The sequence below is a fragment of the Saccostrea echinata genome, unplaced genomic scaffold, assembly GCF_033153115.1.
Source record: "Saccostrea echinata isolate AGI-Se365-2 ecotype Australia unplaced genomic scaffold, CSIRO_AGI_Sech_v1 ptg000023l, whole genome shotgun sequence".
NCBI lineage: Eukaryota > Metazoa > Mollusca > Bivalvia > Ostreida > Ostreidae > Saccostrea > Saccostrea echinata.
In genome coordinates this window covers 6594262-6611217 of record NW_026889772.1, presented here as the reverse complement: position 1 = coordinate 6611217, position 16956 = coordinate 6594262, and the positions used below count along the sequence as shown (strand labels likewise).

Genomic DNA, 16956 nt, shown 5'->3' with positions numbered 1-16956 from the left:
GCTTGATAAAGCTATTTTATATGCAGTTTTTCACAAAAATGTTTCTTTTTTCAATTGTAAGAAATAGATAAAAAGTCGCAAGTGTATGTACTATGGCCTATCAACAAGAGGCCCATGGGCCACAGCGCTCACCTGAGTAACTTTGGCCTTGCTGTTTTTCACCCGATTTCTCCCCCCCCCCCCCCCACAGTACTTATTGTGGCCCCGCCCTATCCCCAGAGGTCATAATTTGAACAATTGGAATCTACACTACCCCAGCATGCTTCCAAGTAAGTTTCAGCTTATCTGGCCCAGTGGTTCTTGAGAAGAAGATTTTTCCTATATATTTCAATGTAAAACTTGGATTCCCTATTGTGGCCCCGCCCTACCCCCGGGGGTCATGATTTGAACAATTTAGAATCTACACTACCCCAGCATGCTTCCACATAAGTTTCAGCTTTTCTGGCCCAGTGGTTCTTGAGAAGAAGATTTTCAAAGATTTTTCCTATATATTTCAATGTAAAACTTGGATTCCCTATTATGGCCCCGCCCTACCCCCGGGGGTCATGATTTGAACAATTTAGAATCTACACTACCCCAGCATGCTTCCACATAAGTTTCAGCTTTTCAGGTCCAGTTGTTCTTGAGAAGAAGATTTTTAAAGATTTTTCCTATATATTTCAATGTAAAACTTGGATTTTCTATTGTGGCCCCGCCCTACCCCCGGGGGTCATGATTTGAACAATTTAGAATCTACACTACCCCAGCATGCTTCCACATAAGTTTCAGCTTTTCAGGTCCAGTTGTTCTTGAGAAGAAGATTTTTAAAGATTTTTCCTATATATTTCAATGTAAAACTTGGATTTTCTATTGTGGCCCCGCCCTACCCCCGGGGGTCATGATTTGAACAATTTAGAATCTACACTACCCCAGCATGCTTCCACATAAGTTTCAGCTTTTCAGGCCCAGTTGTTCTTGAGGAGAAGATTTTTAAAGATTTTTCCTATATATTTCTATGTAAAACTTGGATTCCCTATTATGGCCCCGCCCTACCCCCGGGGGTCATGATTTGAACAATTTAGAATCTACACTACCCCAGGATGCTTCCATATAAGTTTCAGCTTTACTGGCCCTGTGGTTCTTGAGAAGAAGATTTTTTAATGACCCCACCCTATTTTTGTCTTCTCTTGATTATCTCCCCTTGTGAGGGGACTTGGCCCTTCATTTTTACAATTTAAATTCCCCTTCACCCAAGGATGCTTTGTACCAAGTTTGGTCAAAATTGGCCCAGTGGTTCTTGAGAAGAAGTCAAAAATGTGAAAAGTTTACAGACGGACGGACAGACAGACAGACAGACAGACAGACAGACAGACAGACAGACGGACAGCTAGACGGACAGACGGACGGACGGACGACGGACAAAATGTGATCAGAAAAGCTCACTTGAGCCTTCGGCTCAGGTGAGCTAAACAAGAGGCCCATGGGCCACAACGCTCACCTGAGTCAATATGGCCCTGCTGTTCTTTGTCAGCAGATTTCTTCTTCTATATATTCATACGTAAAGCTTTGACCAACTGTTCTAGGCATAAGCTATCCCCATTTGCCATGTTTTGAATGAAATTGAATCTAAACTTTCTGAGGATGCTTCTATATTCATATAACTAATCATGGTTTTGCTGTTCTTGAAACGGAATTTTAAAGATGTCTGCCATCCTACCCTGGGGGGAAGGAAGGGAGGGGGGGTTCAAGATTTGAACAAACTTGAATATACACTACCTAAGGATGCTTCCATATCAATATGACTAATTATGGCTTTGTTGTTCTTGAGAAGAAGATTTTTTAAGATATTTCTTATATATATTCTTTTGTTAAACTTTGATCCCCGATTATGGCCCCACCCTACTACTGGAGGATGCCTTGAACAAACTTGAATCTACAATACTTGGGGATGCTTCAATATCAAAATGACTAACCACGGCTTTCCTGTTCTTGAAAAGATTTTAAAAGATTTTTCCTATTTATTCCTATGTAAAACTTTGATCCCCCATTGTGGACCCACCCTACCCCCGGGGGTCTTGATTTCGACAAATTTGAATCTACACTACCTAAGGATGTTTCCATATCAATATGACTAATTGTGGCTTTGTTGTTCTTGAGAAGAAAATTTTTAAAGAATTTTCCTATATATTCCTATGTAAAACTTTGATCCCCCATTGTGGCTCCACCCTACCCCCGGGGGTCATGATTTGAACAAACTTGAATCTACATTACCTGAGGATGATTCCATATCAATATGACTAATTGTGGCTTTGTTGTTCTTGAGAAAAAGATTTTTAAAGAATTTTCCTATATATTCCTATGTAAAACTTTGATCTCCTATTGTGGCCCCACCCTACCCCCGGGGGTCATGATTTGAACAAACTTGAATCTACATTACCTGAGGATGATTTCATATCGAAATGACTAATTGTGGCTTTGTTGTTCTTGAGAAAAAGATTTTTAAAGAATTTTCCTATATATTCCTATGTAAAACTTTGATCCCCTATTGTGGCCACACCCTACCCCCGGGGGTCATGATTTGAACAAACTTAAATCTACACTACCTGAGGATGATTTCATATCAATATGACTAATTGTGGCTTTGTTGTTCTTGAGAAGAAGATTTTTAAAGAATTTTCCTATGTATTCCTATGTAAAACTTTGATCCCCCATTATGGCCCCACCCTACCCCCGGGGGTCATGATTTGAACAAACTTTAATCTACACTACCTGAGGATGATTTCATATCAATATGACAAATCATGGCTTTGCTGTTCTTGAGAAGAAGATTTTAAAGAATTTTCCTATGTATTCCTATGTAAAACTTTGATCCCCCATTGTGGACCCACCCTACCCCCGGGGGTCATGATTTGAACAAACTTGAATCTACATTACCTGAGGATGATTTCATATCAATATGACAAATCATGGCTTTGCTGTTCTTGAGAAGAAGATTTTTAAAGAATTTTCCTATGTATTCCTATGTAAAACTTTGATCCCCCATTGTGGCCCCACCCTACCCCCGGGGGTCATGATTTGAACAAACTTGAATCTACATTACCTGAGGATGATTCCATATCAAAATGACTAATTGTGGCTTTGTTGTTCTTGAGAAAAAGATTTTTAAAGAATTTTCCTATATATTCCTATGTAAAACTTTGATCCCCCATTGTGGCCACACCCTACCCCCGGGGGTCATGATTTGAACAAATTTAAATCTACACTACCTGAGGATGATTTCATATCAATATGACTAATTGTGGCTTTGTTGTTCTTGAGAAGAAGATTTTTAAAGAATTTTCCTATATATATTCCTATGTAAAACTTTGATCCCCCATTGTGGCCCCTCCCTACCCCCGGGGGTCATGATTTGAACAAACTTAAATCTACACTACCTGAGGATGATTTCATATCAATATGACTAATTGTGGCTTTGTTGTTCTTGAGAAGAAGATTTTTAAAGAATTTTCCTATGTATTCCTATGTAAAACTTTGATCCCCCATTATGGCCCCACCCTACCCCTGGGGGTCATGATTTGAACAAACTTAAATCTACACTACCTGAGGATGATTTCATATCAATATGACAAATCATGGCTTTGTTGTTCTTGAGAAGAAGATTTTTAAAGAATTTTCCTATGTATTCCTATGTAAAACTTTGATCCCCCATTGTGGCCCCACCCTACCCCCGGGGGTCATGATTTGAACAAACTTGAATCTACATTACCTGAGGATGATTTCATATCAATATGACTAATTGTGGCTTTGTTGTTCTTGAGAAGAAGGTTTTTAAAGAATTTTCCTATTTATTCCTATGTAAAACTTTGATCCCCCATTGTGGCCCCACCCTACCCCCGGGGGTCATGATTTGAACAAACTTAAATCTACACTACCTGAGGATGATTTCATATCAATATGACAAATCATGGCTTTGCTGTTCTTGAGAAGAAGATTTTTAAAGAATTTTCCTATGTATTCCTATGTAAAACTTTGATCCCCCATTGTGGCCCCACCCTACCCCCGGGGGTCATGATTTGAACAAACTTGAATCTACATTACCTGAGGATGATTTCATATCAATATGACTAATTGTGGCTTTGTTGTTCTTGAGAAGAAGATTTTTAAAGAATTTTCCTATATATTCCTATGTAAAACTTTGATCCCCCAATGTGGCCCCACCCTACCCCCGGGGGTCTTGATTTGAACAAATTTAAATCTACACTACCTGAGGATGATTTCATATCAATATGACTAATTGTGGCTTTGTTGTTCTTGAGAAGAAGATTTTTAAAGATTTTTCCTATATATTCCTATGTAAAACTTTGATCGCCCATTGTGGCCCCACCCGACCCCCGGGGGTCATGATTTGAACAAACTTAAATCTACACTATGTAATGAAGGTTTCCCATAAGTTTCAACTTCTCTGGCCCAATGGTTCTTGAGAAGAAGATTTTTAAAAAAAGACACCAAATTTTCACTTATTCTTAATTATCTCCCCTTGGAAGAGGGCATGGCCCTTCATTTGAACAAACTTGAACCCCCTTCTTCCAAGAATGCTTTGTGGCAAGTTTGGTTGAAAATGGCCCAGTGGTTCTGGAGAAGAAGTCGAAAATGTGAAAAGTTTACAGACGGACGGACAGACGGACTACGGACAAAATGTGATCAGAAAAGCTCACTTGAGCTTTCAGCTCAGGTGAGCTAAAAAGCAACCCAAATCAAACATAATTTTTATAGAGAGTGCAGCGAGCGGCACGAAGTGCTGCTCGTCACTGCGAGCTCTTAAGGCTATGCCTGGGCGAAGAGAAAATTCGAACATTGCACATTGATTCAAATGATTTTTTCCGCAGTTACCTGTGGTCCCATAATGGTTTGCAAATTGCATCTCGCCACAAACTACGTTCTAGCGATACCCAGAAGTTCCAAAAAGAAATAAACTCACCTTGATTTAATGGATATATAGCAGATAAATAGTAGATTTTAACATTCTTTATTAAAATTAGCACTGTTCAGACTTTGTTTCGATAATACAACATTACATATGACATCATGTGATGTCAGAGTCTAGACATACCAAATATCACGTGCGGTTTGAAGAGCCTGTCATTGATCTAAATTAAAACTGAAAAGGTATCTGCGCTCACTCTAACGGTTGCACCGTCAACATATTATTGCAGGTTTTGACTACTTTTAAGCAAAAAATGTATTTCCATTGTTTGGATAAATGTACACCACCTTGTGTTCATTGAGGCATGGATAAGTATGACCGCTTCACATTGTGCTGAATTATTACCTATCAATTATCTCGTTGACAATAATTGACTTTCTTTATAATTTCATTCAAGAAGAAACTGTGTGGTCACAAATCAACTGCTTTATATAGCTCCAAAGCTTTTAAAATTTTGAGTACAAAGTCTCTCAAGAAGACACAATTTGAGGAGCAATGTTTTCAGAACAGTTCAAGGTTGAACACTATTACTGTACCTTGGAGCGACTTATTGTACATGCTAATAAAATAACACATTTTAGGGAAAAGATGAGATAAAATAGCTCAATCAAGACTGAATAGCTTAAAAAAGTTATATAGCAAATTCAAGAGATTGAACTGGACCTGATAATATCCATAAGTAGATGTAATAAATGTTTGAAGTGCATGTCTAAGTATAACAGCTGCAAAACTTTAACAAAAAGCAATTTAATCACTGATGCATGCCATGAACAGAGGGATAATATGACATATTAAAGTTACATTGCAAAGTTTTACAAACCTCTTGCTCTTTTCATTTTTCTCACTTTTCAACTTGATTCACACCAATGTTTGTTTCCTCGATTAAATGAAACAGCCATTAAAGCGTAGTTTTAACGCAGATTAAAAATTGTCCAATGGGAAAGCTTGTATTAACCAGATCCAATCACTTCTCATTTTGTAAATTGAATTCGGCTCACCAGCCAACATGGCTGTCCTTGATAGATTGGAAAGAAAAATTACAACATTTGCAATTCAGACTCGTTGTATTTTACTTATACTACAGGTATTCTCATATATTTAGCTTTTTTTCGAATGTTTTTCATAATTCGCCATTTATGGAAAGGGAAATGCCTGATCCATATTAAACGGCAAGAAATTAAGAACCATTACTGGGAACCCAGCTGCAAATCAAGTTATAAAAGTTGATGTGATATCTAAAGGGAAATATTTTCGAAAAACTGATTCGTTAGAATAATCTAACTGTGTCTCAGCACAATCCCTCAACACAATGTAGCCGTAGCTGAGGGATCATGTTCAGATTTTAGGTGAAAAAAGTAAATTTATCAAATAGTTATTAGTATTTTAGTGGGTTAACAGGTCCGGCAATCTCTTGATTTAGCCATATAGCATGATTTAGCTATATAGCTTTAATATGGTATTCAGAATACCTCTATTTAGCTATTAGATCATACTTTCTTCCTAAATGTGTTATTTTTTCAGCATGTTAAAAAAGTCGCACTTTGGTGCAGTGATAATTAATATTCAACCTTGAATACTCAGTTACTCAAACAATGGAAATTCATCTTTTGCTTAAAAGTATTCAAAAGCTGCAATGTTAAAACTATCTTCAATTTGGGTTGCTTTTTTGATAGCCCATAGTATGTACATGAATAGTAAAATACTTGTGACTTTTTGTCTATTTCTTACAAAAAACACTTCAGGCCCGTAACAACAGTTTCAAAAAGGGGGGGGGGGGGCAACTTCCAAAAAAAAAAAATCCGAATCAAAAAAAAAACCTACACTTAATAAAAGAAGGGGGGGGGGGGGCAACTTCCCAAAATTATCAATTCAATTCAATTTATTGATTCACCAAACATGTTGGCATACAACCATGTTACAAACAAAATGAAAAATACAGTGTGTTTTCAGATTACTAAAACATATACTAAAGTACAATTATCAGAACCAAAAAAAAAAAAAGCTTATTTACTTCCAAATCCAGGAATTTGCCCGTGCTCCACCTTACAACATCAAAAAGTGGGGGGGGGGGGGACCAGCATCTAAAGGAAAATTTACTTTTAGCAAAAACTACACTCAGAAAAAAGTCCCCCCCCCCCCCTGCTTTGTAAGGGCCTGCATTTGGTGAAAAAATATATATAGCCTTATCAAGCTATTTTGTATAGTTTAATAGAGCTATATAGCTATATCAAGCTATGTAGCTAAATCAAGAGATTGTGCCAGACCTGGGTAATAGTACTGTTATCAGCATATCCTTACATTAATTTATTTCCACATAATGGAATTGTTCTTGAATATTGGCATAGTGCAGGGGCTGACAAATCCCATTGCCCGACGCCCGGGGCTAGTGAATTTTAAAGGTGGGCAAGTGGAAGTTAATCAACCACTTGCCCGTGGGCAAGTGACTTGATAAAATAAAATCCATATGCAAGTCATAGATCTTAAGCTTTGTACAGGGGTTAGCATGATCTACTCAGTATTTGTATTCCATTTTTTAAAAAAATATATATATAAATATGATAATAATGTATGCATGGTGGGACAAGCAAATATTCAGGTAGGGCAAGTGAATTTTGATCATGCACTTGCCCTTGGACAAGTGCCTAAAAAATCTATTTGTCAGCCCCTGCATAGTGTGCATTTTTGTCTGTAATAGAAAAAAAATCTAAAGGTAGATATACAGAGATGAAATAAAATTTTATATTGAACATACCCTTTTAATTTCAGATTGTGTTAAATGCTTTTTTTCCTGACCATGATGCAAGTGTTTTCAATCCTCCAACAAACTCTGTTGTTTTAAGTGGAGTTCTGGACAAATTTGTTGAAACAGCTTTAAGTGGACTCAATCGCTGGGATGCAGTTTATTTCATGCACGTAGCAGAGCATGGCTATATTTATCAAAACAGTTTAGCATTTTTCCCTTTGTTTCCTTTTTTGGTCAGATTCACTGCAAACACCCTGTTTTATCCTTTGCAGTTTTTATTGATATACAAAAATGTATTAATGATTTCAGCAGTATTTTGCAATGTGTTTCTGTTTATACTTACAGTGAAGTTGTTATTTAGACTTGGTTGTAATGTTTTAGGAAACACTTATATAGCATACAAAGCTTGTCTCTTGTTTTGTATAAACCCAGCCAGCATATTCATGATAGCTTCATATTCTGAAATTCTGTACTTTTTCTTAGCGATATATGGACTTCTAAATTTTGAAAACAGTTGTAAGATATTGAGTGTCTTCTGGTTTGCTTTAGGCACACTGGCTAGATCTAATGGCTTGATCAATTTTGGATTTATACTTTATGAGAGTTTGATTTTCTTGGTAAAAAATCTAAGAACTTTCATATCAGGTGTTTCTGAAGAGGATAGCAGAAATATAACATTGTCTTTCAGAGTTTTCTCTTATTTAAACATTGCTATTGTCCAGTTGATATATTTGTTCACTCTCATATTTTTGTTCTTGGTGCCATTTTTTTTATATCAAATATATTACATCAGTGCTATGTTTTGTAAATCTGATATCAGTAAGTTGTCAGATATTCCTGATTATTTGATTGTGTATGGACGAGAGAGAGACTATCATATAATAGGAGACAATATACCTCCATGGTGTAACTCTTCCATCCCATTATCTTATGGCTATGTACAAAGTTCTCACTGGGGGGTAGGGTTTATGAAATATTATGAATTTAAACAAATTCCAAATTTCTTACTAGCCATCCCAGTGACTTTGCTTAGCATTGGTTGTGTGTTGTCATATTACAAGTGGAACAAAAAGACATGCCAGACTCTTGGAGTTAAGTCAGAAATATTTGATTTTAAAAAAAATGATGAAGGAGGCAGATGTGTTTGGAACAATCCCAGAATTCTTCCATATGTATGCCATATCCTGGTGTTGACAGTATTTGGATGGATGTTTGTTCACATTCAGGTATTACAAAAATATAAGGTGTTGTACCAATGCCTAATTGTTGTGATAGGATTTACTTATTTTGACATGCATTTCCAAATTAATTATATTTTTTGTGTCAGAAGAGAAAGTTGAGAAAGGAATGCCCAACTCTTAAGTACATTATTTTTTTTTTATCATTTTTTGGTTAGTGGCATGTCAATACAAGTAAATATTGAACTTATATACCAATCAATGAAATCTTAAATCTTGAGACTCGACTCTTAATACAATATGTTAGTCACTAAGTTCATTTATATAAAATGTAAATAAAATGCAATTTTGGTAATTTTTAACACTTGTGTTTGACATTATTTTCCAAAGAAATATTTTTAATATATATTTACCAGTAACTTAAAATGTATGCATTATTCTTTCTGGACTAGGTGCTGACAAGACTGCTGTTCTCAGCCTCACCCATTTTGTACTGGTTTAGTGCCTACTGTACAACAGGGGAGAGTACTCTAATCAAAGTTCCTGTCAGGAATGAGTATGAGATTATGAAAAAAACTGAGGACATTTCTAAGGTGGAGAAGGGAGAGAATCTCAAGCATTCAGTGAAAAATATCATTACAGACCAGATCATGAATTTCAGCAAGCAAATGTTTGTCACTAAATTAATTTTAGCTTATTTTCCGATTTATTTTGTTGTTGGCACTTTTATGTATTGTAACTTTCTACCTTGGACATGATGTCTATGTCCTTTTGACATGTTTATTTTTCAATAAAATCCTCCTTTAGAAATATTGATTTCCATAATTCTGATAGAGATGATAAGTACAAAACTGCTTTACCCTGCCATCAGTTATATTATTTAGTCCATAATGAAATATTTTGCCATTATTTTCTATCATGGCAGACTTGAACACTACTTTACAAAATACTCCAGATTTAGATGATCAGTAATTGTTCATAGCTGATTTATTACAAGTCTGCAGATCACCTATAAACAACAAACTTTGGCATTTCTAACATCAGTAACTCAAATACCATGGATATGTTTTCATTTTTGTCTTAATTAACCTAAATATCTTTATTATCTTCAATTTTTTCTCAGTCCCATTGAGTTTGAGATAACTAGGTTTGGTTGTATATAAAAATAAACAGTACTATCTCCAATTAATTTCTTTATTATATGTCATTTTTTAACACCACTTACACTAATTTATCATCAATTAAATCACAATAGAAGTCATTAATTTTGTAACATGTCAACATAGGAAATAAATTACCACACAATTATTCTATAAGATATATATTTACAAACTGTTTAACATCTTGATTACTACATCAATATGTACAGACTATATTATTACAACTCTTACCATAGAAAATTTGAACATGTATTTGGGACATTTATTTTGGAACAATTATTTCATGAAAATCAGTGGCTTATGTTATCAATGAATACTTGTCAAAAGAGTACATTTTGTATACTAGAATGAGGTCATGGCATGAAACAATGGAATGGTGTGTACAGTAGCTGGAATGACACTTCAACTTTGACCCCTGTGACCCTGATTCACATGACAAGATGACCTTGATGATGATTTTGCTTTTTGTTCAATATTTCAAGTAACAGTACACAGTGCGTTAGAGTTTTGAATTAACCTATATATAATGTAAACCCACTAGAAATACAGACTGATTACTGTTGCTACATAATACAGTAGACTAGGATTGTTTGCCGAGAGAGTCCCCATAATAAATCTGTTACGACATCTCGTAGTTGGCTTTTGATCCCATCCTCTGTTGACAACAAGAGAAGAAGAAGCAGAGAACGTAAATCCCAGCGGCTACAAAACAATTGTAAGCTGTCTGGTTATATTTATCATGAATCACAGACAATGTGTAGTTATCTTTCTTCCAGTCTTCTGATGTTATTGGAAGATCCTCAAATAAAGCCACACTATGGATTCTGTAGAAAACTCCTAACAATGCCTGAAATAAATAAGAATTTATAAAATGTAAATACGTTTGCAAATCATTTTTAAAAAAATCCTTAAATTACATTTTCATTGACAGTTGGCATTTTGGTAGGTGTTCTCACACACATATACAGTTGAACTTCGATATCTCGAAGTTTGTCCGTTGTCTGTCGTGTTTGTTGTTGTAAACTTTTCACATTTTCATCTTCTTCTCTAGAACTTCTGGGCCAATTTCAACCAAACTTGGCACAGAGTATCCTTGGGTGAAGGGGATTCAAATTTGTTCAAATGAAGGGTCACGCCCTCCTCCAAGGGGAGATAATTACGAAATAGTGAAAAATTAATGGCATCATTGAAAAATCTTCTTCTCAAGAACCAATGGGCCAGGAAAGATGAAACTCATGTAGAATCATTGTCAGATACTGTAGATTCAAATTTGTTCAAATCATGACCCTCGGGGGTGGGGTGGGGCTACAGTGGACGATCAAAGTTTGACATAGGAATATATAGGAAAAATCTTTTAAAATCTTCTCAAGAACAGCAAAGCATTAATTGGTCATCTTTATATGGCAGCATCCTCAGGTGGTGTAGAATCAAATTTGTTCAAATCATGACCCCCAGGGGTAGGGTGGGGCCACAATGGACGATCAAAGTTTAACATAGGAGTATATAGAAAAAATCTTTAAAATTCTTCTTCTCAAGAACTGCAAAGCCATGATTGGTCATATTTACGTGAAAGCATCCTCAGGTGGTGTAGAATCAAGTTTGTTCAAATCATGAACCCCTGGGGGTAGGGTGGGGCCACAATGGATGATCAAAGTTTAACATAGGAGTACCGTATATTTTCTTAATATTTTGTACAATTATGTGTTCATCAATGTTAACTTACAGTACTGTAGTCTTACTGCAGAAAGGTCTTTTTTTTTTCAGAAAACAAATTGAAACCAAATATTTCTCACTTGTTTATGTATAAGGGTTTACTATTTTTCTTTTTCAAAATAATAAGACAGGTTATTTCTTCAAAACATATTAATTACAAAAGTTTCACATAATAAGACTTTCTTCAATATTCTCCATGTTCTCTGTACATAAAATACATGACAAAATTGCAAAGAAAAAAAAAATAATAATAATGGAAGGGAAATGGAGTGATACTGGTAATTGTACGTATTTTATGCTGTATAAATTCCAGTAAATTTAATATAATTTTAAAGGTATAGGTCTATACTGATGCATGTATTAATAAACATTGATTTAAAATTTTTTAAAGCATTTTGCTTCCTTTTTAAATGCATTTTTTCTGAAATTGATGCCGTCTTAAAATCAATAGTTTTTTTTAGCATTTTACACAAGATCAGAGTGTTCTTGCATGTGCTAGCTGCAAGGAAATTAGCAAATAAAGGTATACTTTTTATTACCTAACATTTATGAGTAAGTGACAGAAAAAGAATATCATATTTTCAAAATATTTTACACAAAGACTTTTCGGTAATAGGTACCCCCTAAGTGAAATGAGATACTGACAGAAACAGAATCACTACTAGGTAAATTAAAATGCTCTAAACCGTCTTATGGATTTAGTTTATTTTAGAAACACTATATACATGTACAGGGTGTCCCAAAATATATAATACTATTTGAAAAAACTGCCACAAACACATCCCTTGGCCAATTTCTTTGATATTTGTCTCTAAAAATATTTGAATAAGTACAATTTTTAGCAACAAAATATTCCAAAAAAAAAATTCTCATACTTATGAAATTACAATGTAGCAAATTTACATCAAACTTTTGCAAAAAAACTGCAATTTCAATCAAAATGGATTATCAAAAGAGCTAGAGACATTATCATTACACAGATAAAATGTCATTTAGAGGGCATCATTTAAAAACCATAGCATTTTTCAAAGTGAACTCATTTTGTTGTTTTCTTTTTAATGACTGTCAAATCATGTGAATAAAATTGGACAGTATATGCAATGGTTATAATGCATTTGTTGTAATCCAAGATTCATTACATTAGGTTTTACAGAATCTTGAAATGGTACTATATATTCTGGGACACCCTTTATATAGCCATTTTATTTTATTTTTTCATTTGATTCATTTAAATTATTAGTTAGAATAATCTGCATCTCTGGAAAAGCCCTCACTACACTGGTTAAACCACTGCAATGGCACCCCTTTGGTCCACAGGCCACCCCTTCCTTCTTGAGATATCTTTTATACAGTATGCACCGTAAGAGAAAATTTGTAGTAGTGTTCATATTTGTTTACACGTTACATTACATGTAAGTCCCAATGACAGCGATGTAGTAAGATTTATCCGTCTTATATCTTATGGAAATGGCTGAATAATGAAAATGACTGGCATGACAGTCATAGACATTTACATACAATTGTTTTATCATCCTATTTTAGATAAATTACTTTTTACCTGGGCTATTATTGGTAACTTCTTTGTTTTGTAAACTGAACTTTATTTTTTTTTACTGGCTCAATGAACAGACTAGATTTTAAATTTATTGATCCTTTCAAATATTTGTCAGTCTAGAGCTGACAATCAGGCGTTATGGGGTCAAACACGAAAATGTTCTGTGTATCAAATGTACATGTGTAGAGATGGAGTCTTCTCTTTTGATAAGTTGAATCAATGGAAGTTGAGCTGACTCATCTACTTTTAAAAAAGGAATAGAGATAGATGATACGGGTTACTGTCATTTCGCCCCAAAACCAGAACGCCCCATGCATGAGCGCCCCAAACATTTTTACCGGCGCCCAAGTACAAATATGAGCGCCCCAAATTTAAATCACGAGCGCCCCAAACTTATTTCACGAGCGCCCCAAATTAGCATTTCGAGCGCCCCAAATAATATCGTCCGATCTAACACAGGTACACAGGTGCTCATTATGTGATAATTTTATACATAAGTACTTCATCGGTTATATATATATATATTTTAATATTTCATTTGAATCTATGTTGAAATTGACTTATGTTTAGTTGCATACAACTGTACACAGTATTATTTTGTTTGACTTTCCTTCTTCAAAGAACTCTTGTGTAATATTCTTTTAAATTATTAACTTTTTAATTATTTGTGTAATTAAAAACGATAGATTCAAAGTCTGAGCACCGCCTTTATCCCACATAAAGGAGCCCGCTCAATTATAATCTCATAATTATTTTTTACCACATTGTGATCAAAAAAAAATTGTCGACTGACTGTTCATTTCTTTCGGATCGTTTGAGAGATGAAGTTTCTTCATTGCAAGAAAGTGGTAAGTCCATTTTTATAAATAATTCAACAACGTTCAATATGTGTTGCTTTGTTATTTTATTGTTAAAACCTTGTTCCAGTACGAACCTATATATGGTTCCGAAATTTATGAAGTACTATTTAGCACGTTTTCACATTTTGTATCGCGGTTCTAATTAAGTATATACATGTAATTAACTTATGTTTTCAAGTATATCGTGACAAAATCTTAATTTATACATGTATATTAAAGAAGTTCCCTGTTGGTTCTATATAATTTTTTGTTAAATTAAATGTATTTGATATTAGATATCCTACAGTAATAACCTATTTTTTTTTTTTCTATTGAATTTTTTAAATTATTATTATAATTAATATATCAAGAAATTTGAATTAATTTGGAAATAAAACGTAAAAATTTGGAAAAATAAAACATTTTAAAGTCTTATAAATTGTAAGAGTTGCTTGCCCAAATTTGCGTCATGATGTCTAGTATGATGTACTGTTTACAATATTTTTTTTATTTATGGAAAGCGGGGTGCTTAATATTTGTGTACAAATTTTCATTCATATTTTTTTGTTTATTGCTTTAAATGTATTCATTTTGAATTACATTTATGATTCATCTGTGTAGATATGATTGATGTAATTCACATGGAAAGGTAGTAAAGTGTTAAAAAATGTCGCCGAAAGACCAGAATTACCGTGTATCTTTGTTGAATTGGTCTAAAATGATATGAATGTCTGAAATTATGTTTACTGTGTATACACAGTCTGCTAATCCTACTAGGATTAAGTTCTTGATCTAGTGGAAGGTGTGTAATATAATGTATTACATAATCAGGTACACGACAATTAATCATTGATGTCACGCGGCACGTGCATTATACAAAGTACGAGATAGATATACTGAGATTTTGAACCCCATCATTAAAATTGGTAAAAATTTAACAGATTTATAATAAATAACTTTCTTTATATGGATAGATGGGTTCAATACATGTGCATAATTTTTTCTCAAACAATTGGTACTTTGAAAAGATTACCGATTTACAGGAGATAAGTTCCAAATTTGACCTGACTGGTCAACAATGTATCTGAAATACTTTTATATTTTGTAATTATATGAATTCCGAATTTCTTTCATCAGCAAAATTAAAGTAAAGAAATATGTAAAACTTTGTATCAAAGTTTTTATCAGACAGTTGTAGCAGTGTCTGGTGATAACCTCGTAAGTTGTTAGAACTTGTGTTCAAACCATTAAAATACTATACAAGCACATATGTTCAAACTAGTGATGATATAGCTACAGATCTGCAGCTTATAAGTGATGATAGCAAGAGAGATGCGACGAAGACAAAAAAAAAAAAAGACAGTGAAGGGCATGTATACGTATTTGTTAACATTACTGATGGGCTTACTGATACGAATCAAATTGAGGGAAAAACCAGTTTATTAATACATATACACAGCCATAAAGCTGTAAGACTACATCTTTCGAAAATGAATATTTCTGAACGTATAAATGTATGACAATCTTAGAAATTTTCTGGTCATAAATTATAGTTATACTGCAGAAATATACATCAGTGTTCAAGTCTATTCTATTCTATTCGTACAGTGTAGTAGATCTTTGAGACGAACCTACTTACTAGCAATTATTAAATTAAGATTTTAAAATTCAGTATAATAAAATTCACTCTGCTGTGTTTCATTCAAAATGTATTTCGGTCATGGTATATGCACATGTACTTAAAAAAAACGGAAAGAATTTGAGTACGTTTTATAACTTCATAATGCTAGTTTACAAATCTTGGTGCGTTCGTTATACGTAAAATTTGGTGCACGCACGATATATATAATTTGGGGCGCTCATGAATTGTTCATATCAATATTTTTTTTATAACATCGAAATGTAAAAAAGCCAATAATTTATTTCTTTACTAGTTAATAAGCCTTGGGGCGCTCGAAATGCTTATTTGGGGCGCTCGTGAAATAAGTTTGGGGCGCTCGTGATTTAAATTTGGGGCGCTCATATTTGTACTTGGGCGCCGGTAAAAATGTTTGGGGCGTTCATGCATGGGGCGTTCTGGTTTTGGGGCGCAGTGACTAGCACCTGATGATACACATGCTTCACTTGAGCTCTCAAATTCTTTTCTTTACATTACATGATTTTATAATTTGAGCTAACCACTCAAACTTATTGAAATGCCATGTTTGTGACACAATGGTGTAAGCACACCGAAAAGTTAATGCTGGGAACTGATTGTTTTACCACTATGAAACATTCATTAAAAAAACAGGAAACCCTTTCAAGCTGGTATATGTTACTAAAAAGGAAGCAAATAATAACATCATCAAAGTTAATGATGTGAATGTTATACAACTGCAGGCAATAAAGATAACAAAATTAATAAATGGAGTTCATGTTCCTTACTTCCCACAAACGCTCTTAATCAGTTAATGTGTGTTGCCAAATTAGAAAATTCAAGTGATATTTTTGGCTCATGAATTCCGACTTTAGGAAATAATATACACCCTTACCAACATAACTATTCCCCAGATACTCAAAAGAGAGCAACATATCGACAACTTTGGGCCACAAATTGGACACTTCATCTTGCTTTGTACCACCAGATTCCTTTGACTCTATGACCAGATGACGTTAGGCCTTGACCTTCTGTCACATGATTTTCTGAAAAGTTTAACATTACGAACCCGATCCTTATTATTTCATTTATGAGACGTGTAATTATTATGTCTTATCACGACAAACCTTAATACACTCCATATTTTTATTTGATTATTGACTTAATAT

General features: G+C 34.3%; 2 protein-coding genes across 2 annotated transcripts; one reads left to right on the top strand and one right to left on the bottom strand.

Moving 5' to 3' along the window:
- The first annotated feature begins 5951 nt into the window (after window positions 1-5951).
- On the top strand, window positions 5952-10049 carry LOC133191120 (GPI mannosyltransferase 2-like). Its single transcript, XM_061326821.1, has 3 exons — window positions 5952-6047; window positions 7730-8932; window positions 9337-10049. The coding sequence occupies exons 1-3, from the start codon at window positions 5970-5972 to the stop codon at window positions 9640-9642; spliced, it is 1587 nt and encodes a 528-aa protein (XP_061182805.1). The 5' UTR covers window positions 5952-5969; the 3' UTR covers window positions 9643-10049.
- A 15-nt stretch (window positions 10050-10064) lies between these two features.
- LOC133191121 (ribonuclease kappa-A-like) lies at window positions 10065-16824 on the bottom strand. Its single transcript, XM_061326822.1, has 2 exons — window positions 16683-16824; window positions 10065-10891 (listed from the first exon to the last, which is right to left on the bottom strand). The coding sequence occupies exons 1-2, from the start codon at window positions 16755-16757 to the stop codon at window positions 10664-10666; spliced, it is 303 nt and encodes a 100-aa protein (XP_061182806.1). The 5' UTR covers window positions 16758-16824; the 3' UTR covers window positions 10065-10663.
- Window positions 16825-16956: the final 132 nt, after the last annotated feature.